The 24737-nt window shown below is 40.0% G+C and overlaps 1 protein-coding gene across 1 annotated transcript in view; it reads left to right on the forward strand.

The window, feature by feature from the left end:
- Positions 1-24737, forward strand: part of LOC122792389 (sulfotransferase 6B1-like) — an 82592-nt gene that overhangs the window by 27920 nt on the left and 29935 nt on the right. Inside the window, exon 2 of the mRNA XM_044060176.1 lies at positions 23735-23850. Within this exon, the coding sequence (XP_043916111.1) occupies positions 23735-23850 (116 nt within the window). The remainder of the gene's footprint in view (positions 1-23734; positions 23851-24737) is intronic.

A 24737-nucleotide genomic window follows, 5' to 3' on the forward strand; every position in this document is an offset into this window, starting at 1 on the left:
ACCCCAGTAAACCATGTAACAGTTAGGAACTATTGCAAGGAAAACTACTTTTTATTTAGCAATAGCCTGTCAACATTCCAAGCCCCTCCAAACTCTAACACAGCAGCCTATGTGGAATTGTTCACAGAAACTCTCTACAACCATGTCAATGTAGAATAGAAGCTGCTGTCTGTCAAGCCCCAAAAAAAATCCTGGTCAAATCCAAAATTAAACTGGCTGTACAACAAAAGGAAAAGTTATAGCTGAAGTTAGGAATAGTAACAACTAAAAAGATAAAAACTCCTTCATCAAACTAAATGGACAACTAAGAGGGCTAATGAAGTCCAAGAAGGTCACTTTTGAAGTAAAGATGGCTTCCCAGTCCAAGTATAACCATAATGCCTTCTTCAGTTGTATCAGAAACCTGGAAGGTAGCACACAATAGTGTGCTGAACTGGTTGTAAATGTAGCCGCAGTCACTGAGCTGGGAGATGCAGAAAAATCTACAAGACCAAAAATACAGCTCCAACTTTAACCAACCCCCCCCCCACTCACCCCCAGCCACTTCTCAGGAAATACCACCTAGCATACCCCCCCAGCTGTCAATAGAGAGCAGGTCTTAGCAGAACACAGCTTCGATGGGCCCTAGCACATCCCAGGATGCCTCCTAAATGCTGAAATATGACCTATAAGGGCCACCGAAGCCTCTGAACAAGCTTTGTACAATTCGAATGCAGGACTTCAACTGACACAAGTGCAGACCATCAGCAGATGCTGGGAACTACAGTCCCATTTGTCTGACTAGTATTGTATGCAAAGCCATGGAAAGGATTGTCGTGGAAATGATTAAGTGACATAGAAAACCTTCAGACAACTGGACCCCACCTAGTTTGGTTTCATCAAAGGCAGGTCATCATGCCTACTAAATTAGTAGTTTTATTTTAGAAGGTCACCAAGGCAATGGAGGAGGGCAAAATGATGTGTACTACCTGCCTTGACTTGGCTAAGGCATTTGATACAGTGCCCCACCTGGACATTGCAAATAAACTCATGGAATTATTTAGCATGCTGGATAGCCAGGTGGCTCCTAGATATGACCCAGTAAGTTTGGATTGGAGAGACTACCTCCACAAAGAGGTCAGTCAGTAGTGGAGTTTCTCAAGAGCACTGTGCTGGATCCACTCCTCTTTGACATCTACTTCTCAGAAGTGAAGGCCAACATCAAGGACCTTTGGTAGATGATTGCAAACTAGGAGCAGGTGTAGAATCCTCCCCCCCAAGATACTAACATCTTATAGGAAGGTCTAAAGCAAATAAATAACTGTTGTAAAAGCCAGTCCTTAAAACTTAATGCCAAGAAATACATGATGGTACATTTTTGGAAGTTAGCCACTCTGCAGAAACTTCCTCATCGATAAAACACCCCTAAGAGTAGACCTAGTAGTCTGGAATTTGGAGACTCATAAGATAGTAATCTGTCCTTCAACCAACATGTGCATAGGGTGGTAAGAAAGTCATTAGCTCAACTTATAAGTAAGGGCATGGTATCTAGGTCCAGCAGTGAGGTCATTATGCCACTGTATTTGGCCCTCCTCAGACCCATCAATGAGTATAACACTCCTTTGGTATGTACCTGACCAGGCCCATGCAACAACTGGAATGTCCATAGAGATAACTCACAAAAAGAATACAGGGCTTAAACACAATGTTCTATTCAAACAGCCTTGCAGTGCTATATCTTTACTCTATTTCCTATAGATTGTTAAGTGGTGATTAGTGCCTGACATACAAGGCATCTTTGAATCTCACTCTGATGGACCATTTGCATATCTACAGAATGAACTGCATCAGAACTACAAGATATAAGGACCTAAACGTTGCTTATGGCATAAGTAGGACATACTTCAGAGAATTCCCTTTCTCTGGAATGGACTTCCCGTCGATATAAAGCAGAGCCCTTCTTTAACCCTATTCAAGCATAACCTGAACCAGTGGATGGGAAATAGAAATTCCCCCAAAGTCTGTCACCAATGATCTGATGGGCAGAGGTAACCATTAAATCATGCCCTAGTAGCATACACCCTTTAGAAAAACCTCTAAGGTATAATAACTTGTGGGCTACAGTTGGTTTGCATGGCTAGGCTTTTAAAGGCCCTAGTGGCTGTTAGCCTGGTATGCACCTATGAAATTCTGAGTTGCTAAGGTATTTCTGCAGATGTGAAATCAGATTAATCTTAACAGCATATTTTATGTATAAAATGTGGCCACTTCTGCAGTAAGACTGTGTTAGTTCTTAAGTAATTGCTGTCTTGTGCATCTGTGTCTATCTTCTGTCATGTGTTGTGCAGCAGATGTAGATGATAGTCAAACAACTTCAAAAGGTGCCGCCAAAAATTATTTGGTGAGTTTATTTATCAAGGAATTGCTATTAAGTCCCTCAGCATTTTTCATAGTGAAAAAGCCTAAAGAGAGCAAAAGTGGAGCCCTACACACTATTCTTTAACTCCTTTATTGATTATTACTTAAGACATAGGCACACATACATTAATAAAGAAAACAAACCATAATGATGCTTTTTATTTGCATGTTTTATGCATGATATATTTTTTTCTTTTTAACAGTTGTCACTCACTCTAGCCTTGCATACATTGTTCAGTTCTTATGTTCACTTAAACATCACTCTGCTTCAGGGCTGTTTCCACAAATTTTGCTCCTTCATTTTCCTAAAGATCCCCCCCCCCCAATCCTTTGATCTCTTTTATAATACTCTGTACTTGTGGTACAGTCTGTTTAGATTTTGATTTTCTAGTAATTGTTTGTTTTTTGTCATCCACTGCATTAAGGTTAGTGAGGCCTTACTATGTCTAGGCAATTCAGAGCCTTGGGCTCTTGAACAATCTACAACACTTCAAAACTGCTCTAAAATGACACCTGAAGTCAAGCAAACCATGCAACTGTACTGTGCCACAGGTTAAAGTATGTATTTTGAAGTCTGTTACGCTGCGGGAGTACACAAGACTTGTATTATTCTCAACGTTGATTGATTTTAATATTTTGTGTATCCTTTTTGCTGTTCTTAAAGCATGTATTCTACAACATTGTGTGAATACTCTACAAGTAGAATATTCTGATTTAGAGTTTTTTTCTCTTAAAATGTTGTCTTTATTGGAGCTTTTCTCTCCAGATCTCCGGTGAAAATGGGCACTTGGTCCCAGTCGAGCAAATAAATAAATCCTGTTTCTAGCTCAGGTGAATCATTGTCTTAGTTCTAGCCAGTTGCTTCCTGAACATTTCTGAGAGTACTCTACAGAATTTTATGACAACTCATTACACTGAGAAAAAAAAATCCCAGTTACCTATCTTTCCCATTGTACCTCCAGCATTTGCCATCTACCTGAGAAAAATTCTCTATCTGCTTGGTGTCTAAAAACACTTCCATGCAAAAATCTTAAACCTTCTGGACTTTGCATATTTGGGAGCCCAGTATTTTATTCTTGATGCAGTTCTAGGTGACCGTGTATATGGGATCATATGCTGCTCTTGTAAAAATAAATGCTGTTATTAGTCACTGAGTGCCCCCTGGATGTCTGCCTCCACCCTTCAGCACCCCTGGTGAATGCACTTTGCATGCTATCTGAAAAAATATTGAAAGTAGTCTAAGCCTTCTATTTCTAACTGTAACAGTCGTCTGAGCTAGCTGTTTTCAGCTAATAAAGTGCATATTCATTTGTTGTGACTCCCATGTAATAATACCAAATGTATGCACAGTGACTGGACTCGAAAACTAAAAATTGGATATTAAAGAAGAACGTTTATGCTGATTATTTTCTTGTCCAGGTGATATTGGTTATTGGTTCCTGTATATATGCTTAGTTTTAGTTTCTTTGTATGCATGTATAGTGTAAGAGAGTCAGTAAAAGTAAACATGTAATAAAAGTGGAAGAAGGTAAAACATAAGGGGATGCTGAAATGCATAGCCTAAATGTCTTTTAAGTAGAAGCATTTAAAAGTTTTTGCTCTCTTTTCCAAAACCTTAGTAGTGCTCACCTCCAGAGGGAGCAGAGCCATATGTGGTAACCCTGAGCTAAGACTAGCCTTAAAGATAGCCAAGGTAGTATTTTGAGTTGTAGCAGTAACTTGTTTCACCGGTTAGAAATACATTGAGTTAGGAACCTTTCGTTCTAGAGAATCTGTTTATTTGTCAGTAGATTTAAGTCCCTTTTGTATGTGTTTTGTAGTGCCACTGATTTTGTGAACAAATAGGACATGTAGGATTGGATCCTTCATGGCAGGAAAATCACCGCAAAGAAGCCAGTAGGCTACTGAGTAAGGAGACATGTCCTAATCCGTCAAGATAGTTGAAGGATTTAAGGCATTCATTTTCTTAATAATCTGTGGTGCCTTCCCAGTAGGGCAATATGCTTGGATTTATACATACTAAAAGGGGCATTCTGCTTGATTTATTTATTTTATTGCATTTGTTTACTGGGAAAGTCCACTGGGCCTAAAAGAGCCCATTTTCAGTGGAGGCCGGGGGAGAAAAGCTCCGAGATACAGAAAAAATATAAACCTTAATTAGTACAGAAGTAGAAACATGGTTACAGATAGTAAATATAGTAACATATACAGAATATATACATAAAAGCAGGAATCTAGTTTGATTACAGTAATATATACAGAAAATGTACATTGATGGAATTCATTGAATTCTGCTTTAGAGTGGTATAAACAGAGATATATTAATCAGTATTATTGTACCAGTATCAACAAGTGAAGATAAAAATACATATGGAGAAAGTATCATCAGTCACTAGTAGCAAAAGACATAGGAGTTTAGTAATCATATAAGGAGAGTGAAGAGGTTAGGTTATAGAGCAGGAACATAGCCAGGAAGAGTTGAGATGATATTTCAGTATTTGTTTGAAGGTGGTGGTGATGGTGTTGCCTGTGTTTCTTATAGAAGGTTGAAGTGAGTGCCATGATTTGGCGATGGTGAAGGAATAGAGGAATTGACCAGCAGGTAAGGTGGGCTTATCTACTTGTAGAAGTAGATGATTTTCAGATCTTAGATGCCTGCTGGGATGGTATTTGGCAAGTAGAGTTGAGAGAGCAGGACAGTCTGTGGATCTGTAGATTATTTTGTGCATAGTAGTTAGTTGGGTGAATAATGACATGGGAAGGAGTGAATAGATATGAGTGTAGGCGTTAATCATTAAGTGATGATTTTATCAGTCTTTTAAGTCTTTATTAGTATAAATACTTTACTGGAGGAAGATAATGAACATTTAGTGAACATACTTATGTATATGTTGATCTCCTGGATAAGCTGAGGGACATATTTAAGACCAGAAATCCATTAAAATTCACTGAGCTGCATCTAAGACTAGGGATTAAATCTGGTTAGATGCAGTAAAGTATGGTCATCGTTAAACTACTTAAGTGAAAACAAAAACTTTTTTTCTGTTCTGATTGTCATGCCTTATTGACACTTCACTTGATTGTACACAGTTTGAGTCTGAGGGTATAGATCACTACCAGTACAAATGTTTAACTCTACTCTTTCTTGCAGTTCTTTACAGTATATTGCAATAGTTTTGTAGCGTGACAGTCACAAAAACAAAGTATTAATGCAAAGAACATTATCTTAATGACCATCCTTCCTAACTGATGCTTCAGCTAATGGTATGCAGTTATCAGTAGCATAAAACGGTAACATTTAAACACAAAGAATACCTGCTGTGCACTGCTGGAGTAGTGAAGTGAAGAAAGGCAAGCTATGATTTGATGACTTACACCCACATAGCACTGCAGAAGGTAAGTACTGCAAAGCCGCGTGTGCAGGAGCATGATTGCAACTATCTAGATGACTGTGTGAATGAGTGTCAGTACGTGTGTGCATGTTACTCTGTGCCTGTGCACCCATGTTGCATCTGTTTGATAGACCTAACTTTGCTAGTGCTCCCCTAACAGCACTAGTATTTAAATCAAACACATGATGATGAGTCACTAAACAATACACTGTTCCCCATGCTAGCATAGTTAGTAAGTTTAATGCATTACAAATATATCCATATATAATAAGTTGGATAGCAAATACTACTTGGCACAGTGGTGTTGCCCAGACAGGTGGCATATTTCTTTGAAACCCAGCCACTGGATAATTCCATTATAATAATTTTATGGTTTATACAAGCGGATCAAAAGCAGCATTTTGTACATTTTTACATGATCAGTTTAAAAACCGGTTTTAAATGCAGAACATTAAACTAGCAGAAGAAATTCAAGTTTTTCGAAATAATGGCCTGGTCTAAAATGTGATTTATGCAATTCTGTACTTATATTTACTTCTAATTTTAGAATTTTGCACATTTTTTGAGGGGTGGAATGGAGTGGAGAAGCAGTGGCACGAAGCATGAATTCACACTGCCTTAATGTATAAAGTCATTTGTGACAGGTTGGCTGAGAGGCTACCATGGTAAGATTGCATTAGACTGTTAGTCACTTGGGGAAGTGAGCAGCACAACATGTGTGTGAAGCCCCCAAGTAATGTTTTAGAATCAGTTGGGAGGAGGCTAACCCAGAAGAAGCAGCAAAAAATAAATTGTACTTGTTTCATGTTGTTATGCTGAAGGATATAGGCAGACATATTCTGAGTAATCAATTGAATGTCTTTTTTGATGGATTTCTGTTAAATTTGTTATGATATACTGAGGCTAGACTGTGCCTGCAAAGCCTCAGGTTCCTGTAGCGTCTGACAAAAGTTTCTCCACATGTGTCTGTTTATTATTTTTAATATATTCAGTGGATGAAAACTTGCAGGTATGTCTGTCCACAGTTCGTCTGATTCAGCAGCCATGTCGAAGCCATTTTCTGCAGCTTCACATTACTAGTAGACTCAGTATAGTGATCTTATTAACTTATTTCCTACTTTAGTTGACTCTGTTAGCAGATTCATAGCTGCCCGAGCACTGTTTTAAATCAATTTAATAAAAAGCAATTAACATTTTGTCTTAATATAAATGCACTCATGTTGTACTGCCTTTCTGTCTAGCTTATTACAAATGATGCAGTACAAGTAGCATATGTAGGCCTACTTTAATAGTACTAGTGGCTTCTGTGTGATTCCTCCACCAGATAAAGGCTGAAAACCATTGGTCTAACCCAAGGCCTCCAACACAGCCATATAGGGTCCAGCAGTTGGAAATGATTGATATATCTGTGGAGCCATATTTGGAGAGTTGTGTATATTTTTGCTAAATGTGAGGTGCATCGGGGCACCACTCTAAAGCTGTGGGTGCAAAATGTGAATTTTATGACTTCACTTCTGATTATGTCATGAGACCTTTGAAGAATAGTACTGTGTTGTGATCACTAGGTCACTGGGGAATTAGGAGTGTGTACTAGGTGACAAAAAAAATTCTGATTATTTTTAATGCAAAAGTGGGGATAAAATTATAAAACAAGTGCCTCGGTGTATGGTGTAATGTAACAGAAGCATCAGATGACCATATAATCGATTTCAGACAATATGAGCACTAGAAGAAATATGCATTTTAAAAGTTTTTAAAGTATGTATAGACTGCTGGTACTGTATAGGAGCACATTATATGTCTGACATTAGTGAGGAAGGAGTGAGTAAGAAAAATGGATTGCTTGTATGCTGTTGACCTGAGGAAAGAGGTTCTCTTCTTGACTCTTAGAAGCAAACTGATGTGCCAAACTATGATAGTAAAAATCTCATCAGGCTAGACCCACAGCAGTTTGACTTTGTCAAGGGTAGATCCTCTCTAATGAATCGTATTTGAAAGGGTAGCATAGGCTGTTGGCAGCAGTTGTGGTGTACAGTCTGTTTATTGTGACCTGGCCAAGGCGGCTGACACTATTCCCCATAGTAGCATACTCAGGAAGTGTAAAGCATTACAGCTAGATCCCTATGTAGTAAAATAGCTAGCAAACTGGATAAAAGAACCCACACTGTGCAGGTAGTAAGGTACCTTATCAGAGAATGTAAAGGTGACTGGTGGTGTCTAGCAGGACTTGGGGTTTGGACTTCTTGTTTGGCATTTACTTTTCTGATCTCCAGCCCTTGCATCAAGACCGGTGTCTGACAAAGTTTGCAGATGACTGTAAACTGGGAGTTATTGTTAAGTCTCCATTTGATGCCGGAGCCCTATAGCAAAAACTTACACTTGTGTGTTCTAACAATCATCTCATATTAAATGCGAAAAGTGCAGTATTCAGGAACACCCTACTTCAAAATGAGATTGTTAAAGACCATGGAGCTCTGTTTGATAATCTCCTCTCATTTGATCATATAATATCAGTCCAAAAGTCCTTTTACTTAGCATAGCTAATTGTCAAAGGACTATCATCCTGCTGTAAAGAGGTCACTGTCCTATTGTATTCAGCATTGATTAGGCAAATTGTTGATTACAATCCCCCATTTGAGATGTGTTGACATGTCAGACAACTAGAAAGACCCCTGATCGTCTTAACTAAGGTAATCACTGGCTTAAAAACCCTGCTACCTGCAAAAAAATACTAGAAGCACAGACTCTCTCTATTCATTATCTTATAGACTTTGGAAAGGAGATCTATGCCTTGCCTCCCATGCCATTAGGGGCCCAATGGTCATGGATCTCTTCTATCTGCACAAATCAAATAGTCACACAAATACCAGAGCCATGGATCTAAACTTTTATCAGCTAATAAAACATATTGCTGAGGTAGGTTCATTACTCAGCACTTTCACTGATTCTGGAACAGACTCCCACCGCAAATCAAGTGGTGTGATAGTTTATCTTCCTTCAAACAGGAAGTGGATGATTGAATAGGTATTCACAGACTCCTTTATGGCATGACTGGTCTAGCTCTCCTTGAAAAAGGAGGTACAGTCTCTAAGGATATATATTGGCAAGACATAAATGGTCACATTACTTAATCACCTTGCATTTCATATGACATGATTCCTATGAAACACTGAAGATTAAAGAAAAATGTACAATTCAGTGTGTGGCATATTTCTGATGTTCTTTCTCTGAAGTCATTTAGGAATGCACTATTATCTTGTATTCACAAGGTTTGTGACAATGTTTAGCTTTATTTTCACCAGCAATTTTAATGCTATTTAAGTTGTGATAAGTTCACTTTATTTTGCACTATATCTTGTCTCTTTTAATTCAGGCATAAATTCATGTCCGACTTGGGCAACCACACTGCAAGCCAGATTTTAAAGCTCATCTGAGAGATGAACCAGTCCATACTTAACTGCATGGGGCTTCAGTCATACCGGGAAGGTTTGTGCAACTGTGTCCCAAATATGGCAGTAGTGTAGTAAAACATCATCTGTGTGCTAAACTTAGAGCTTGGTGCCTACCTAGAATGGAACAAAGCTACAGGGGCTGCTACCGTTTCAAACAACTTTGTTATTTTTACTTAGTGTCCATAGATTAACAGGAAGGGTAACACTCACCTTGTGGCTTAGTTCCTGGATGGAGTTAATTCACTGTAGGGTCTGCACAGCCTTTGTGCTCTTGTGGGATGTTGTCTGGTGCTCCTTTTTTCTACTTCCCAAAGATGAAGTAGCTGAGTTATGTTCGTGTGTGCGTGCAGTCTTTTATGCCTTTCCAGGAGTGGTTCTTTGTCTTATGCCAGTGGTTTTCCAAGATAGATTCCAACTCTGCTGCAACCCTGAATAGGATTAAGAGGGTACTGGAAAATTAATGATTAAAGGATTAGACAGTTAGTACCATAGTTCCAGTCAGCTGGTCTAAATGCTGCTCACTCAAACAATACATTGATCAGTTACAGTGGGAGCCACTTCAGATCTATAATGTAATGTCAACTCTGCTGCCTTAACATGCTTGGTTTTTATGAAGAGGGATAGTATCCTCGTGTGCACATGAAAGTTTTCACCAGGGTGTTTTTTTTTTTTTCCCTACATTCCAAAGATAAGTAAATTTCTGATTGTCACAGTTGTATGTGCAGTGTGTATAAATGTTTGCATCATGTGATGGACTGATCTCTTGCAACATAGTTTCCTGCCCAACACCTACTGTTTGACAAGACTGACTCTTGCTTTCAATGACTTTAAATTAGAGTAGATGCCGCATATGACTATTAGATACTTTAGTTGCTTCATCTTACTCTGGCAAGCAGTAATGTTTAGTTGCTTCATCTTACTCTGGCAAGCAGTAATGTTCAGTACGAGTATGCATAGTCAAATCATGCACAGTGGTGTATTGTGGGTTCTGCCTGGGCATATACCATCTGAAGATCAGAAGTGTGTAAGTATAGACATTGAACACCATCTCTGGATTTTGTGTATTTAATGATTTACTGTGAATGTTCATTTAGGCAAGTGTACAACAGATGGAACAAGACCAGCTTGTGTGAAAGTTGTTGAAATCAGGAAAGTAACAGAAATCTGTGAAAAGGATATTGTGGGACAACGAATAAACTTCATTCTGAGCACATTGGCAGACTATGTTACTGCATATGCAAAAATACTGATACAATGGAGCCAAAATTTCTAGATGTACCAAGAGTTCACATTATAGATTGAGACACACAATGACTTGGGGGTAAAATCAACAGAAACTAAATCTTTCCTGTAGTCTTCCAAATACTTGACTTCCATGCCCAAAATTTCTGAGAGTTTTGCTGCAATCCTGTGCCATTCTTGACAGATGAGTACGTTTACCTGATTCAGTTGCACTTTTTGACAATTTCTGACTTTATAGTGTTACATTTTTGCAAACCTATAAAACTTTAAATATAATTCTACACATAATAATTAGTAGTTTTATAGCCTGTCTTGGTCTGTGCATATTATTGGCATAGCCAATAGGTTACACAAATATATAGTACATATGATTTTTGGTATTTGTGTGACCGTATGAATTTAGCGATCCTTAGTTTTTTAGTTTGTTTGCAATGTTACATTGGTGACAGTTTTTATACTGTACACAATATATTACAGTAGATCGTTATACACACATTTGGCACATTTGGTGTTTATTAGTAAGATCAATTGTTTACAAACAATTACCATGTATGGTTCGATCTACTTGAATTTTTGGTAACTTTAAGTCAATTGCATAGAAACCGTAAAAGTGAAAATTTTTATATTACTGTATTGTTTCATTTATTCACAGGAAATGAACTACGGCTATTTTTAGCGAATACTTTTATCGGATTTTTCATGAATGCAATATATGGTACACAGTTTTAAAAAGAAGCACTAAATTTGTCACTTGATTTGAGTGCTTTTTAAATTATTGTATAGTTAGTCGCTTAGCAACGGCGTTTGTATTTTGGTGCCAAAAACTGCATTGCATTTAAACCTTACAGTTTTTTCAGTTCTGTTTGTCTGAGGAAGTCCCACAACCTGTGGGATGAAAAGCGCTTAACTTTACATCTGGTAAATAAATTGGTTTTCTTTTTTAACAAACAGTGTTTTTTATACAGAGTTTGCATTTGTGGACAGTATTGTGCATCGGAGTGCTCGTTTCAGTTCAATCAAACTCTTTATACGTTTAAGGATTGTTTATATATTGGAGCCATTGTTTTCAGTTTGGTTGTGTTCATCACATTATTGGCATAGCGTTTTTCTGATTGGTACACTCCCGATATTGGTCTATTCTATTCATTGTGGCACTGTCCCTGACCCTCTGCTCTGCACATATTTTGGGTTATAACTCAAGGCTGGTCAATCTGTATAAAGTGCTCAAGCATCTCAACAAGTGCATGACTAAGTCAAAAACAAGCCACCCTAGTGGAATCCAAACATCAACAGGTTGTACAGCAAAAGGAACAAAATCATGGCTAAAATTAAGAAGGTACAAAAAACTCGCTCATAAATGTAAACAAGCAACTTGCTGAGCTTATCAAGTCTGCCAAAGCCAAATTTGAGGTGATAATAGTTTCCCAGGCCAAGGATAACCGCAAAGCTTTCTTCAAATATGTCTGCAACTTCAAAGGCACTACACTACAATGTATTGAATTAAAAGTAAATGGAGCCACTTATACTGAACTGGAAAATGTAGCAAATGTACTGGCTCACAAAGTTTGCTCCAGTTCTACATTCCTCTCCCTCCAGATACCCTTCAGGAAGTAACTCCCCCTACTATCGCTAGAGAACAGATCACGTCATTCTCCAAAGCCAAATACATTGCATCAGTTGGCCCCAGTAATATTATAGCAATAACCCACGCCTGGGTGTGGGTATGGTTTAGCCCTCGGGACCAAACAAAGCCAGCTGTGGGTAAATACAATGCCAAAAATGACATTGTATTGAGTTATTGATGTATTTATTTAAGAAAAAAAACTTTTCTTTAAATAATGGCATAAGTATAATGCCTGTTTACTGCCCTTCGATGTCTGGCATCGTTTATATGTTAAACTCATTTAAACAGCAAAAAAAAAAAAAAGAGGCGGAGATCTTCTTCGTTACACAACAAAACACTGTCTCGCTATGTTAAATGGGTTTAACTCATGGTATAATCTAGAATACCTCCTTAATAGTATGAATTATGAGCTGTCGGGCCCACTAGAGTCACTATTGGCAGCCTCCAAACAGGCTTCATGCCAAATAACTAAAGGGCTGAAACGGCTAACCCACTGCATGAGGCCTGGCCATCCATGGAACTGTGGAACTATTGACCCATAAACCTGACTAGTCAGATATGTAAAACCATAAATATGTTAAATGATGCCGTAGGAAACCTACGGACACTAGATCAAACTGTTCGGTTTTATCAAGGCCAAGTCATGCCTATTCAAACTGGTGGACTTCTTTGAGATGGTCACCAAAACAATGGACAAGGGGAAGTTGGAGCACACTGCCTACCTTTACCTGGTCAACACATTTGCCAGAGTACCCCACTTGGACATTGTAAACAAGCTCACTGAATTGGTATAAACCCCTATGTCACCTGCTAGAGAGTCAACTGGTTCATATAAAAGACCCAGGATGTTAAGGTAGGGGAGTATACCTCCATAAAAAAGGCTTTTCACTAGAGTGCTTCAAGGCCCAGTGCCGGGGTTACTCCTGTTTGGCATCTACTACACTGAAGTCAAGGGTAATGTCAGAGTCCTCTGGTTGCCCAGGTTCACAGATGATTGCAAATTAGGTACAGTTATTGTATCTCCCAAAGAAACAAATACCCTCCAAGGAATGTTGATATAGACTAATAGACTAATAACTGGTGCCAGAGTCATGATCTTAAACTCAGTGCCAAGAAGTGTATAACAGTATCATTTGGTAAGACAGCTTCTACTACAATTTGCTACATTGATACACCACCAAGAGTAGGCCCAAGTAGTTTTGGATTTGGGAATGCATGTAGACAGCGACTTGACCTTTGACAGTTACTTCTACAATAGTAAAGAAATCTTTCTATATTGCACACCTTGTATGCAAGGGTATGGCATCCAGGTCCAAAGATGTCATTGTTTCATTGTACCCTGCCCTCAAGACCAGTCATGGAGTACAGTGCCCCCTTCTGCAAGTACCTGATCAGGCATATGCAACAACTGGAGCATCCACTGAGGTTCTTGTCAAAAAGAATACACTGTTTAAAAAAACTATACAGACCACCTCATAGCCTAGACCTCTTACAGACTGCTGAGAGGTGACTTATGCCTGGCCTACAAAGCATCTGCTGATCTAGCCTCAGTGGACCTATTGCACATCAGCAAAACAAATAGTATCCGAAACGCCCGATTCAGGGAGCTGTGCCTCGCCTGCAAAGGGGCACGTATGTGTCTCAGAGGCTACCCTGTCTGAACAGGCTTCTCATCCATGTGAAGCAAAGCACTTCCCAGCACTTATTCAGGTGAAACTTGGATCAGTGGATGGGGAATTTTTAATTTACCCCAGATCTGGCACCTATGTCTTTGTTAGAGGAAGGCTCGTTAATGCTGACCACTCAGTACATATACCCCCACAAAGTCTAGGGGACTAATACCTTTCTAATAATTCTAGGAATCATGGCTTGACTTTAAAAAGGCCCTTTATGGTCATTAGCCTAGTATTCTTCTATGATCCTATACAGTATTATTTTTGAATAACATGAGATATAATTTTTTACAGGGCAAGATTTGTGAAATTGAAACTATAAGAAGTGGGTTAATTGCCAAATATTGTAGCAACCACTATATGGTGAATTTCTGTGCATTACTAGAGTGAATGTGTGATATATAAAATAAAAAGCTAGTACAAGCTAGCAGTCAAGAGAACAGCAGCATGCAAAAGCAACTGCCTTTTAAAAGAATCCGAAGTTGAATCAAGAGGAATTTCTTTAATGTAACTGATAGTAAAAGCTGAAAGAAACTCGTCCATATTACTGAACAGGAATTTGGGAAACAAAGTGCAGTTTAAGTGACTGCTGCCTATATAAACTAAGTAAAAAGTGACAAATATTTCAGAGCGGGTGCAGGCCTAAGACTATGCTGGTGCAAACCAAACAATAAAACGGATGAACATGCCCACAGTTTTAAAATGGATGAATATGTGGGAAATATTAATGTTCTAATGTTAGACACAAATATTAATATTTTGATGTTACTAGAGAGGAGTCAACTACTCAATGGAATCACCTTTTTAGCTATTGAGATTTGAGAGAATGTTGATGTACTTGGACTGTTAAAAATGTAAAGGGCAATAGAAGTAACAAATTGTTTAGTTTGGATGTATGAAAGAAATAACAGTTTACTTTGGACGTATAAACTGAATTATTTGAAAAGTAATTCACTAAAATGACAGGAATCTTCTAGAAGCACTTGAACTCAAACCCTTGTTTAATTGCACATTATTTTATATTTCATAATAGCTGTTCAATAAAGCAGGATATTTGTGGTAAAGCTGTGTAGATTAGCTGGAACTTGATTTGCTTAGAGAGGGGCAGGCAGATTTGTATTGAGCGTTTTGTATGTGAAATGGTGTTGAAGCTTCTGTAAGTTTAACATTTGGACAGATACTAACTGCAATTTCAATGACTATAGAAGACCTATACCATACAACTTCTGACAACATATGGATCAGTGTTCTGTTAGTACTACCTATGCTTCCTAAGAGGCAAGCACATTTTTAGGTGTGACATGCTAAGAGAAGGCAGAACTCGACAATTAACAGGAAGAACCCAAACGACAGTTGTAGGGTGCAATGTGGCAAGCATAAATCACAAAGTGTGTACAAATTTGCAGATACAGGACATGAAGAAGGTTCAGGCAAAACACAGGAAGTTAACATAACTCTACAGTATGAATTGTACTAGGAGGGAGATTTCAGTCGCTGCAGAAGAGGCAGGAATGACATTTAATATAGAACTTTAAAGACCAAGTAATTCTTTAAAAATATGTAGTTTATTAACCATTTAAACCTACTAGCACAGGTCTGTTTTTCAGGGGAGAGCCAGGTACCCCATCTGGTTTAGTGACTTTCTCATTCTTGCGCAATAGACAAACGGCTGAGGAACTCAAACCCTCTACTAGACAAAGATGGCTGCTAGTAGCTTATTGCCTTAATCTTTTGCACAAAATTGGATTCCTGCATATACTACTGAGTTTTTATGGTATTACTAATGATGGGTACAGATGAGCAAGCTGTCCGTAAAATATTAGCTCATGGGTAGTTACTAGACATGTGGTGTGGGAGACCATTGAGGAGCCTAGCCCAGTTTCCTGATTGCTCCAGTGCACTGTCTGGTTGTGACTTGCTTGAAGTGACACGATAGGTAAATGGAGGCTGTTGGAATCGAACACTGGACCACAGAAAGCAGCTAGTTAACTCATTGCCTTAATCTGTGCTAGACTAAATTAATTCAGCTGGCTAGTATGGGAACAGTACACACTGCTTTCTGATTTTCCAGTATTAGAGACAAAAGTGCTATGTCTTGAGTTACTAATGTTCTGCAAAATCAGGGACAGGTGAGAACATGTGCTCCTTGGGCAACATAGGTATGCTGACATGGAAATAATTTTCAAAGGCTCACTGTTGGTAGTCCCAATGGATGTCCACTTGGAATGGCCAAAACTGACCTGTATGTAGTCTGTAATGTCATAAAAGGTAATAATCAGTGCTAACAGCCACGTCCGTAAGAAATAGCTTGCCTGTACATTTTGCCAGTGATAATTCTGCACAGTTCTAATTGGAGAGGTATAATATATTCATAAAAGAAAGCCATGTCCTGCAATGGAAGGGTGTCCCATGCAGGGTTAATTCTACGCTTTACATGTGTCCCCAAATAAGGTAAAGCAGGTGTCAATAATGAATGACACAAGTTAGTATTAAAAATTTCATGTTTAAAACCAGCCACTCAGACACGGATAAATTGGATCAAAAAGTTGTACTCATTTTTAAGAAATCTGCTAAAATTACCATGCCAGATAATTTTAACAATACAAGTTCAGTCCCAGCAAAAAATAAAACTTCCAAATGGAAATAAAAATAAAAGTTTACTCACACAAGGTAAGAGCTTTCACCGTTGGTAACTGCTTCAGCAGGTCTTACAAGAGTGGGGTGCACAGTTCCCTGAATTCAAGTGAAGACCCAGCATCTTCCCTCCCATCACAAGACACTGATCCAATTGATGTTTGTCTGCAATTGCATCAGCTGTCCACTTTAGTAAGTGACCATCTTTGATGCGAGTCCATTGTCAGATGCACACTCATTCAGTAGCTTTTATTCATAATCTGTTCTTGGAAGTTTGGGGAGGTTTAATCTATTTGCAAGCATGAATGAAAAACATATGGTCAGTTAGCTTGATTCAACTGATTTTTCACCAAGTACAGCTTTAAGACAATGGTTTGAAGCATGATTCAGTGGATGGTTCTTCCTCCATCCCCTAAACTTCATACATTTCTTCAAATTATGGGATGCAATCAGATCTTTAGCTTGGTTGCTAACAATTAAGTGCCCATTAGCATGTGCAAATATTATTCAGACAGCAGTTTGGTTTGCATTAATTTTTTTGAATTTCACTTTTAAAAATCTGACAGCAGAGTATGTGAACTTTGGTTTATGGAGTGAAATAAAGAACTACTGCTTGTACATTGAAGCACTAGGGAGGTATAAAAGGTGTAGTCAGGTATGCACCATGTGTACACTTTACAGATAATTTATTTTATGCAGAAAAACTCGTACTAGTTTATGGTTACACAGTTAAATTTTATTTTTCAAGATGCCTGATTGTACAGTATTGAAAATGTGTGCGGTCCAGAAATATGCATTGCCCACAATGGGGTGTGTGCCTACACTTGTGATGAGGGGGGGGGCTACATGCTGTAATTGGGTGAACAATAACAAATCCTGACTACATCCCTGCAACAAGGCATGGTAGTACTCCCGAAAAGTTATTGCTTGTTGCATAATAACTTCAGTACATGTCATGTGTTCCTTGATGTTTGTGTCATTGTATAAAAACAAGAGGCACTCCTTTTACTTTTAAATATTCATTCATGCTTCAGTCATTCATTACAGGATTCAACTGGACAACACAGCTCTTGAATGACATGGCTGCTACTGTCAAGGGGGAAGAAAATACAATGCGAGGACCTCATCAGATTCTGGAATTTGGACCTCTACAAAAATACCAGGTTTGTTTATAAATTAAAATTTAAATTCCTTTGCACCTTTTCTAATCTCTACACCTACCTTTATTCTGCAAGCAGCACTGTTGCAAGTATTGCAAAGGTGAATTAAGAGTAGTATCATTTTACACCAGGTATAACAGTCGTGTGCACAGACTGAGAACTGAAGGAAGTGAGGTAGAAGGTATGCAGAACAGTGAAATTGGGAATGTAATGTGGAGGGATGTAATACTCATGGGAAACTGTCACAATGTACTTGGAACTTGGCAGTAATGCCAAAATATGTAATCATTATATCTTTCTTCACTGTTTGACCTTGCAGTTAGTTATAATATAAGGGATGTGGGTGTGCAACACCTGACTCATACAATAGAATTATTTTGGTGGGTTTTTGATCCATCTGCCTGTTCTGATCAGTTTTTTCATTGCACTAGTTTTCAAGTGCATCACATTTGTAAGGAAAAATGCATTTCAAGGATATAGTAGGTAACATCAAAGGTACAGTATGCAAATAAAGAAAAGACACAGAAGAGTTATTCATCCTTTTCCTTTTTTCTTAAGGTCTGCAGTGCCCCCTTCACTTGCTGCACCCTGTTGACCTATTTATTCCTTTGCAGGGGAAGACCCACGCTTCACTGGTCTGGGTGTGAGCCCTGTGGCTCACTTCATTCCTTGACTTGGTACTGTCCACCTCCTCCTTTAACCATGAGTGTAAGAGCTTGGTCTTGGTAAGCGGGGCAGTGTGCATGTCCTTGCTGACTGTCCTAACACCCTCCTTATTGGCTTGCATACCACATGGTTAGCTGCTTTCCAGGAGACGTATGTATCCTAACAAACATGCTAAATCTCCTGGCTGTGCAACACACAATTTGCAGTGTGCAGCACATGCTAGGCTGCTAGTTGCAGGCAATTCACCTGCATTCCTGCAGGTGTCACCAATTTAACAAGCATAGTTACTACCCCCACCACCACCCTCATGGATGAGCTTATGTTGGCTACTTATTTACATCCTCCCCCACCTAGTATGTCCAATGCCCATGCTGCTTGTATAATGTGTCATTTGTGGCATAGTCAGGCCAAAATTTTCTCCAGATCTGATGAGAACGAGGTCCATCTGCATGGATGATTCTCCATTTTCAGATGCACACTCCTTAAGTAGCTTTCATTCATTATCTGGTCTTGCAAGTTTGAAGAGGCTGATGCATCATATACCAGAACTGCTCAGCAAGTAAAACTCTCCAAGATTGCCAGTTCTTTTCCTGCTATAACACAATGCACCATCTGTGCTATCTCTTTCCAGGTTTTTCCCACTGCATATGCTCATCAGGCAAGAGAAAAATGACATTGTATTAGTTCTTTATTTCTTTTTAGTAAAATTTCAGGATGTTATGTGATCCTATCTCGCCTACATTCTGACTGATGGGTTCGGAGCCGATCCCTCGGCTCCGACTCGGCTAAGCTATGCCAAAGCCAGAAGTCTCTAATTGGCTGAGCTTACTATATCCCAGGATGCACCACTACCAGTCCCCAGATCTCGTTTGCAGCTAACTAAGCGAAGGCGTGGTCTCGAGCTAGCTGAGCTAAGTAGTGTTTTTTTTCACTAACTTTCTGTCAGAATTTTGCTAATTTCTAAACAAAAAGCTGTTTTAACGGCTACTCTCAGGCACAGGCGTGGCTCTACGGAGACAAGCCTGGCTCCGTTTGTGTCATTTTGCGGAGGCCTTCAAGTCTTCCTTCGCCGACGCTCCCTTTGATGGGTCCTCTTTGTTCGGACCTAAGGTTAAAGACACTCTTACCCGCTGTGAGCAAGAAGGAAAAACTTTATCTGCCGTAGGTGCCGTTATTCCACTCCCTTCGGCCTTATCCCAAGGCTAAGGAGGGAGGAAGATGTGGTTCATAAATCACGTAAGTTTTTCCTCAACAGCAGGAAGATTCCCCTTCCAGAGGCAGAGGGCGGGAAATTTTTCTGGGAGGCCGTCCCAGAGGCGGCAGAGGCCCGCAATTCTGGAGACCCTTGAGTCCTTCGTGGCTGTTCAGCCTCCCACACTTCATGAGGGATTGCCCGGCTGTGCTGCTCGAGCCAGTCGGGTGCCGTTACCAAGCACCTAAAAGCCTGGGAGTCTATCACTCCAGGACAGATGGGTGCCCGGATTATGCGGAGGTTACACCATTCCCTTCACACACTCACCCCCACCGTCCAAAAAAATCCCAGACCCACCACCCAGTCAAAGGGAAATTGCAGCCGCAGAAGCCTCAAAGCTGCTAGAAAAAGGAGTCATCAACGGTCCCCACAGACCAAATCGGATCCGGAAATTACTCAAGGTTCTTTTTAATGCCAAAAAAGACAGGGGACCTGAGACCAATATTGGATCTCAGCAAACTAAACCAATCCATCATGAAATCCAAATTCCGAATGGTCACTTTACAATCCATTCTCCCATTGTTGGAGAAGGATGTTTGGATGTGCTCCATAGATCTCAAGGACGCCTATTATCACATACCGATACATCGGGCGTCCAGGAAGTATCTGCGCTTCAGCCTGGGAGACAGTCATTTCCAATTTTGTGCACTGCCCTTTGGTCTCACCACAGCCCCCAGGGTGTTCACCAAGTGTTTGGCAGTAGTGACTGCTCACCTGAGGAGTCTTGGATTCCAAGTGTTTCCCTATCTGGACTACTGGCTCCTGACTGCTACCACCAGGCATCTACTAATGGACAACCTCAAAGCCACCATCTCCCTGGGTTCTACCCTGGGAATTACATTCAATTAGTCAAAGTCTGTCTTGCTGCCCTCTCAGCGCATAAGGTTCATAGGAGCAGAGATAGACTCAAAATTGATGCGCGTCTTTCTTCCTACCGAAAGGATTCAGACTTTACAAGGTCAAGTTCAAGCCCTGCTTTCAAGATCCAAAGCCCCAGTCAGGATGGTCCTGCAACTTTTAGGTTCGATGTCTGCCATGGTTCTCCTAGTTCCACTGGCAAGATTGCACATGAGGATTCTTCAGTGGCTGTTATCGACTCAATGGTCCTTTCAGAATCTCCCCCTCAATCACCCCATTATGATTACAGAAACGTGCAAACGGGACCTCCGCTGGTGGCTTCAGCCGTCCAATCTGAATCAGGGAAGATCCTTTGTTATCCCCCCTCCGGTGGCCACCCTGACGACGGATGCCTCCCAGACAGGGTGGGGGGGGCATTGTCTGGGCAGGTTAGTTCAGGGTTCTTGGCTTCCAGACGAAACCTTTCTCCATATCAATGTATTGGAAATGAGGGCTGTACTTCTGTCCCTACAGGCCCTCCACAAGTTTCTCCCTCAAGGCATTATCGCTATCCACACAGACAACATGTCGGTGGTCTGGTATCTGAACAAACAAGGAGGGACCAGATCTTACCCCTTTGCAGAGAGGCCATGAGGGTGTGGGAATGGGCTGTAGCTACCAACGTTTCTTGGTAGCGACCCACATTCAGGGAAATCAATATATTGGCAGACAGATTAAGCAGGACGATTCTCTCTCCTCACGAGTGGTCCCTGAGCGAGACAGTAGCAGCTCAGGTTTTTCAGAGATGGGGAACCCGTGCTGCGACCTATTTGCAACACCACAAAGCGCCAAGTGCAAAGGTTCTTCTCCTTGACTCCACGTCAGGAAGGCAGCTATGGATGCTCTAGTCCAACCTTGGCCAACAGGACTACTTTATGCCTTTCCTCCGGTTCCACTTCTCCCCAAAGTCATCCAAAAAGCTTATCGATTGGGGTCCAGAATGATACTAATTGCTCTGCACTGGCCTCATCAGGTATGGTTTCCCTACCTGAAGAAACATGCTGTGGACGATCCTTGGTTTTTGGATCTAACCCCGGATCTGCTGATTCATCAGTCGGGACGACAACACCAGTCCCTTCACACTTTGAAATTGACAGCTTGGCTTCTCCACTTCCGACTTTAGTCAGAAATCACACCTTAGACCCGGAAGTTATTCACATTTTATCTTCGGCCCACAAACCCACCACTAAGAAATTGTACCTCAGTAAGTGGAAGAGGTTTGCTATCTGGGCTCAACTCAGGGGCTTAGACCCTATCACTGCCCGATTCCAGAGGTTTTGAAATTTTTAACATCCTTGTTTAATCAAGGATCTTCAGTCTCTACTATTAAAGTCCAACTAGCAGCTATCTCCAAATTTCACGAATCCATGGACCCACCGTTGATGAGCAGCAGATTATACAAAACTTTCATTAAAGGTGCTGTGCTGTTAAGACCCCCAGTTTTTCATCCTGCTTGTGGGATCTTGATTTGGTACCGTGCCTTAACATCTTCCCCTTCGAACCGGCTGCTACATGTGAGTTAAAATATCTGTCTTGGAAAACTGCCTTCTTAGTTGCAATTACCTCTGCAAGAAGAGTTTCAGAGCTTCAGGCCCTATCTATCAAACCACCGTACTTGATTTTTCACAAGGATAGAGTATCACTTAGGCCTAATCCATCCTTTGTTCCAAAGGTTTGTTCTAATCTCTGTCTCCAACAATCTCTAGAGCTACCAGTTTTCTTTCCAAAATTCTCAAATGAAGCAGAATACACCTTCCATAAATTGGATGTTCACAGGCAATTGCGCTTCTATCTAGACAGGACTCAACAAATTCGAAAAACAGACCAGTTGTTTGTGTCCTTTTCAGAATATAAATTGGGTCAAACCATCACGAAAGCTACTATCTCCAAATGGATTAGAGATTGCATAACTCAGGCTTATTCCTCTTCAAATAAGCAACTTACAACATCTATCAAAGCTCACTCTACCAGAGCTATGGCTACTTCTATTGCTTTTCATTCCAAGCTCGCTATCTCTGAGATTTATTACTGCGGCTGCTTGGTCCAATCCGCACACTTTCATTTAAGGGTGTCCCATGCAGGGTTAATTCTACGCTTTACATGTGTCCCCAAATAAGGTAAAGCAGGTGTCAATAATGAATGACACAAGTTAGTATTAAAAATTTCATGTTTAAAACCAGCCACCCAGACACGGATAAATTGGATCAAAAAGTTGTACTCATTTTTAAGAAATCTGCTAAAATAACCATGCCAGATAATTTTAACAATACAAGTTCAGTCCCAGCAAAAAATAAAACTTCCAAATGGAAATAAAAATAAAAGTTTAATCACACAAGGTAAGAGCTTTCACCGTTGGTAACTGCTTCAGCAGGTCTTACAAAAGTGGGGTGCACAGTTCCCTGAATTCAAGTGAAGACCCAGCATCTTCCCTCCCATCACAAGACACTGATCCAATTGATGTTTGTCTGCAATTGCATCAGCTGTCCACTTTAGTAAGTGACCATCTTTGATGCGAGTCCATTGTCAGATGCACACTCATTCAGTAGCTTTTATTCATAATCTGTTCTTGGAAGTTTGGGGAGGTTTAATCTATTTGCAAGCATGAATGAAAAACATATGGTCAGTTAGCTTGATTCAACTGATTTTTCACCAAGTACAGCTTTAAGACAATGGTTTGAAGCATGATTCAGTGGATGGTTCTTCCTCCATCCCCTAAACTTCATACATTTCTTCAAATTATGGGATGCAATCAGATCTTTAGCTTGGTTGCTAACAATTAAGTGCCCATTAGCATGTGCAAATATTATTCAGACAGCAGTTTGGTTTGCATTAATTTTTTTGAATTTCACTTTTAAAAATCTGACAGCAGAGTATGTGAACTTTGGTTTATGGAGTGAAATAAAGAACTACTGCTTGTACATTGAAGCACTAGGGAGGTATAAAAGGTGTAGTCAGGTATGCACCATGTGTACACTTTACAGATAATTTATTTTATGCAGAAAAACTCATACTAGTTTATGGTTGCACAGTTAAATTTTATTTTTCAAGATGCCTGATTGTACAGTATTGAAAATGTGTGCGGTCCAGAAATATGCATTGCCCACAATGGGGTGTGTGCCTACACTTGTGATGAGGGGGGGCTACATGCTGTAATTGGGTGAACAATAACAAATCCCGACTACATCCCTGCAACAAGGCATGGTAGTACTCCCGAAAAGTTATTGCTTGTTGCATAATAACTTCAGTACATGTCATGTGTTCCTTGATGTTTGTGTCATTGTATAAAAACAAGAGGCACTCCTTTTACTTTTAAATATTCATTCATGCTTCAGTCATTCATTACAGGATTCAACTGGACAATACAGCTCTTGAATGACATGGCTGCTACTGTCAAGGGGGAAGAGAATACAATGCGAGGACCTCATCAGATTCTGGAATTTGGACCTCTACAAAAATACCAGGTTTGTTTATAAATTAAAATTTAAATTCCTTTGCACCTTTTCTAATCTCTACACCTACCTTTATTCTGCAAGCAGCACTGTTGCAAGTATTGCAAAGGTGAATTAAGAGTAGTATCATTTTACACCAGGTATAACAGTCGTGTGCACAGACTGAGAACTGAAGGAAGTGAGGTAGAAGGTATCGCAGAACAGTGAAATTGGGAATGTAATGTGGAGGGATGTAATACTCATGGGAAACTGTCACAATGTACTTGGAACTTGGCAGTAATGCCAAAATATGTAATCATTATATCTTTCTTCACTGTTTGACCTTGCAGTTAGTTATAATATAAGGGATGTGGGTGTGCAACACCTGTCTCATACAATAGAATTATTTTGGTGGGTTTTTGATCCATCTGCCTGTTCTGATCAGTTTTTTCATTGCACTAGTTTTCAAGTGCATCACATTTGTAAGGAAAAATGCATTTCAAGGATATAGTAGGTAACATCAAAGGTACAGTATGCAAATAAAGAAAAGACACAGAAGAGTTATTCATCCTCCTTCCTTTTTCTTAAGGTCTGCAGTGCCCCCTTAACTTGCTGCACCCTGTTGACCTATTTATTCCTTTGCAGGGGAAGACCCACGCTTCACTGGTCTGGGTGTGAGCCCTGTGGCTCACTTCATTCCTTGACTTGGTACTGTCCACCTCCTCCTTTAACCATGAGTGTAAGAGCTTGGTCTTGGTAAGCGGGGTAGTGTGCATGTCCTTGCTGACTGTCCTAACACCCTCCTTATTGGCTTGCATACCACATGGTTAGCTGCTTTCCAGGAGACATATGTATCCTAACAAACATGCTAAATCTCCTGGCTGTGCAACACACAATTTGCAGTGTGCAGCACATGCTAG

Source organism: Protopterus annectens, chromosome 1.part2 (assembly GCF_019279795.1).
Source record: "Protopterus annectens isolate FY-2018-M chromosome 1.part2, PAN1.0, whole genome shotgun sequence".
Classification (NCBI taxonomy): domain Eukaryota; kingdom Metazoa; phylum Chordata; order Ceratodontiformes; family Protopteridae; genus Protopterus; species Protopterus annectens.